General features: G+C 34.7%; 1 protein-coding gene across 1 annotated transcript in view; it reads left to right on the top strand.

The window, feature by feature from the left end:
* Positions 1-858: 858 nt before the first annotated feature.
* LOC21384233 (3beta-hydroxysteroid-dehydrogenase/decarboxylase) overlaps positions 859-4312 on the top strand; it is a gene marked incomplete at its 5' end in the record, with an annotated part of 7219 nt that continues 3765 nt past the window's right edge. Inside the window, 6 exons of the mRNA XM_024167375.1 lie at positions 859-976; positions 1056-1189; positions 1311-1481; positions 1815-1931; positions 2955-3034; positions 3268-3460. Coding sequence (XP_024023143.1) covers positions 859-976; positions 1056-1189; positions 1311-1481; positions 1815-1931; positions 2955-3034; positions 3268-3460 — 813 coding nt within the window. The remainder of the gene's footprint in view (positions 977-1055; positions 1190-1310; positions 1482-1814; positions 1932-2954; positions 3035-3267; positions 3461-4312) is intronic.

Genomic DNA, 4312 nt, shown 5'->3' with positions numbered 1-4312 from the left:
CTTTGATGATGAAAATGCATTGCAAATTTTTTTAAACTTATTTTTTTTTGTCTTTTAAATTTTATTTAAAGTTCTACAAAAAATGAAAACAACAAGGATAAGTTATCATAACTGGGAAATGAAACTCTCTGAAATGGCTTTAATTGACTGATCTGTTTGTTTGTTCGCTTTAATTGGAAATTGAAGTTCATAATGTCTTATTGTTTTTGCTATTTTAGTTTGAATACCAACGGGGATTTTCAACACCTTTTTTCCTTGTATTTTTTTTTTAATTTCAAGTTCTTGCATGAATAAGTGAAGAGGAAAGGGGAAAACCGAAACAAAAAAGGATACGCTCTTATAATTTGGAGACAAATATTTTTAACTTTCTCTTATTGATATTAGTTTGTTTTAGTTGGAAATTAAATTGAGGAGTATGGCTCATTGTTTTAACAGTTATTATTGAATTATGAACTCTGATTTTCAGTTTTCATTCCCCATGAGGAAGTGCAGAAAAGGAAATGCATGACTGAAATTTTCAAATATGTAAAAATTTCAAATTACTACTTGAAGATTGTACCATATATAACAGTAGAATGAAAATAAATTTCTGTTTCTCAAGTATAGTTAGTCTTCTAAGGTGAACTGAAGAGAAAACAACATTTGCTTTCCCCAAGTAATGTTTCAAGAACAAGATGATATATCATATCGTATCATATATCATATATCACATGTCATATATCATATCATATCATATATTTATAAAAGAGAGACTGCACCAACGATTACTTTGTAACAAAGTATACATTTTTTTCCATGGATATTTTGTTTCTATTAATGTTTATATGTGATACTGAACTGGGATTCATAAACTAATAGTGGAAGGGAAAATATACACCTTTTGCAGCTGTTGAAGGTTCTTCTGTTGTGTTCTACATGGATGACACTGATCTAAAGGATAACGACTTTTATCATTGCTACATGATTCTTGTTCAAGGTAGACCTTAAATATCCATATCAATTGGAAGCAAAACATTTTGAACAAACTGATGATTGTTTGGATCTTGGTCTTTCAGGTGCAAAAAATGTTGTCAATGCTTGTCGAGAGGGCAAAGTTAGAAGGCTCATATACAATAGTTCTGCGGATGTGGTTTTTGATGGAACACATGATATAATAAATGGAGATGAATCATTGCCATACCCTTGGAAAGTAAGTCATAGCAACGGTCTTTAGTATTTTTTTTTTGGGGTTGTGTGTGTGTGTGTGTGTAATGTACAATTAATGTTTGCTAAGATTTCACGTTGATATGTCTATATTCTACTTCATGCAGTTTCAGAGCATTTTGAATGATCTTAAGGCTCAAGCAGAAGCACTTATTCTGTTCGCAAATGATATTGATGGCCTTTTAACATGTGCAATTCGTCCTTGCAATGTATTTGGACCTGGGGACTTAAAATTTGTGCCGTTTTTTGTGAACTTGGCAAGATCCGGTTTGACAAAGGTTTGAAAAGAACTTTTCCCTTCCATTCTCTATACAATTTGATGACTATTTGGATATAATTAAATACTACATGTAATAATTTTCCTTTTCAACATTTTATCATTTAATATACACTCTCTACCTTTTTGTTTAAATTTGCTTGATTTCTATTTGATTAGCAACCTAAATGGAGAATTCCTGAATATGTTATAGATGGTTTTCTTATTCGTTATATTGTTTGCCATTCTTTTCTGTATGTCCAGATGTTCCGTATTCAATTACTTGATTTATGTGCCCTTGAAAAAGAAAAAAAATATTTTTCTTTTTCTAAAGTAACAGAGATTCTCATTTCAGTTTATTATAGGGAGTGGTGAAAACATGTCAGACTTTGCCTATGTTGAGAATGTATCTCATGCCCACATTTGTGCAGAGGAAGCTCTAGATTTTCGGATGGCCTCAGTTGCTGGAAAGGTACTCTGCAGTTGAGTGTGAATAGATAGTTAACGCGTTTGTATTTTTGGGTTATAAGCCTACTTTACACCCTAGATTTAACATGTTTTTTCACTTAACCCCCTAGACTAGAAAAGTTAACACGTATACATCTCCGCTGTAAATTTGTTGTCAATTTACTTACAATTCAAACAGCCGTCCAATTTTAGAAACAGAAGTTCCTCATGCTAAGCACGTGACTACTTTTATGGGAAAAGAGTGAAAAAAAAAAAAAAAACAAAATGTTTGGGTTGACTATAACAGTCTTTCTCCATTTTCACTTGCTCTGTAAAGGGCTTTGAAGTTTTTACTATTAACAACAATAAGGGACTAGAACATGATGAGCAGCTCGCCTCTACGCCTTAGTTGCTTAGCTTGCTGATTCCATTGACCAGTGGCTTTATAATAGAACCGTTGCACCCAAACATGCTTAGCTCGCTTAAGCAATGCCCTTTTCTTCTTGAAGATATTTAATAGTTTAAACACATGCCTTGGAACTTCACATGTCCAAAACCATTGTGCAGGACAAATAACCATCTTATTTTGTACAGTAAATTGGTTGCAAAATGGCTTATTAGCTACAAGGAAAGGACCAATATATGTCTCTAGGAGACCAGCTTGGGCCGCCATTTTGATGGTACAAGTAGGAAGACAAGTTGCAGTTTGAGGGAAAAGAGCTCTACTCTGGAAAATCTTGCCAGCAAAGGGGGTTTGAATGATCAACCAACTACTTTTCTTACTTTTTCACTCTTGCTCCTAAAAGCAGCCATGTGATGCTGTTACACATGGCGCCACTTACATTTACAAATTTGGAAACCTGTTTGAATTGTCGGTAAAATAGCAACAAATTTGAGGTTGAAATGGTTAAGTGTTAAGTTTTCTAGTCCAGGGGCTTAAGTGACAAAACATGAGAAGTCTAGGGGGATAAGTGAATTTTACCCTTTATTACTTTATTATTTTGTCAATGGGTCTGAATGTAACTATTCCCATGATTTCAACTTGTAGGCATTTTTCATCTCTGACCTTCATCCTATGAAGTTCTGGAACTTCTTATCGCTTATTTTTGAAGGCTTAGGATATAAACGGTAAGCATTCCTGTATTTTTCTGTGACAGACTGTTTATCGGTTAGTTGATAATGTGTTGCACTATCGGCACCGAGTTGCAAACTAATTTGGATGATGACATTATTCATTTGAACACTTTAGTTCTATGAAGGCTACCTAATTGTGTAATTCAGTGTTAAAAATTAAAACATCTTGTTGTGATTACTAATGCTTATACTGTAAGGTTCCATTTTCTAATTTGTTTTGGCTGCAGACCATTAATTAAACTTCCTGCAACGATGGTTTCCCTTATTGTCTTGTCCATCAAATGGACGCAGAGAAAGTGGGGCTTCTTGAAATGCAGCCATTCTGCATTTCACTATATCCAACTAGCCTTATGCTCTAGAACTTTCAACTGTTCTGCAGCTCAAAAGCATCTCGGATACTTACCAGAGACCTCCCTTGAAGTAGGTTCAGTTCATGTATTTTCGGTCTTTAATACCGCTAATAGTGTCATTTGTAATTTCTCTCTGATTAATTCCTATTTTTTAGTGATTGAATGAGGTTTATCTCCAATATTGCTATGTTTGTCATCAAATAATTATTTTGCCTTCTAGCCTACAGGTTTTTAAGACAATAGCAACAGGAAATCTAAACAACAACAACAACAAATACAAGCTTTAATCCCAAATTAATTGGGGTCGGCTATATGGATTTCTCGTTCCTGAAGTCCTAGATCTTAAAAGTCGTACCTAACTACGTCGGCCCAAGTAATTCTTGGTCTACCCCTCGCTCTCCTAGTACTAGGTATTTGGATGTTCTCCCAAGCACGATCACGTGCATCAAACGATCTACGTTGTACATGCCCGTACCACCTTAGACTGTTTTCCCGCACCTTATCTTCTATTAGTGCTACACCTACTTTACTACGAATAACTTCATTCCGTATGCGATCCATCCTCATATGGTCACTCATCTATCTTAACATACGCATCTCCGCCACACTCATCTTGTATATTTGTTGTCTCTTAATGGCCTAACATTCACTACCATTTAACATAGCTGGGCGAATTGATGTCCTATAGAATTTTCTTTTCAACTTAATAGGCATCTTATCATCACATAAAACTCCCGTGGCATTCTTCCACTTAACCCACCCCGTCTTAATCCTATGTCTAATATCCTCATCTATATCCCCTTCACACTGCACTATGGACCCAAGGTACCTAAATTTCTTAGAAGCCATAATCATCACACCATCTAAAGAAATTTCATCACTCTGATATCTCAAATTACTAAACCTACATTGCATGTACTCA

The sequence above is a fragment of the Morus notabilis genome, unplaced genomic scaffold (genome assembly GCF_000414095.1).
Source record: "Morus notabilis unplaced genomic scaffold, ASM41409v2 Scaffold3553, whole genome shotgun sequence".
NCBI classification, from domain to species: domain Eukaryota; kingdom Viridiplantae; phylum Streptophyta; class Magnoliopsida; order Rosales; family Moraceae; genus Morus; species Morus notabilis.
The sequence above is the reverse complement of the archived record's forward strand: the minus strand, read 5'-3'. Positions and strand labels throughout refer to the sequence as shown.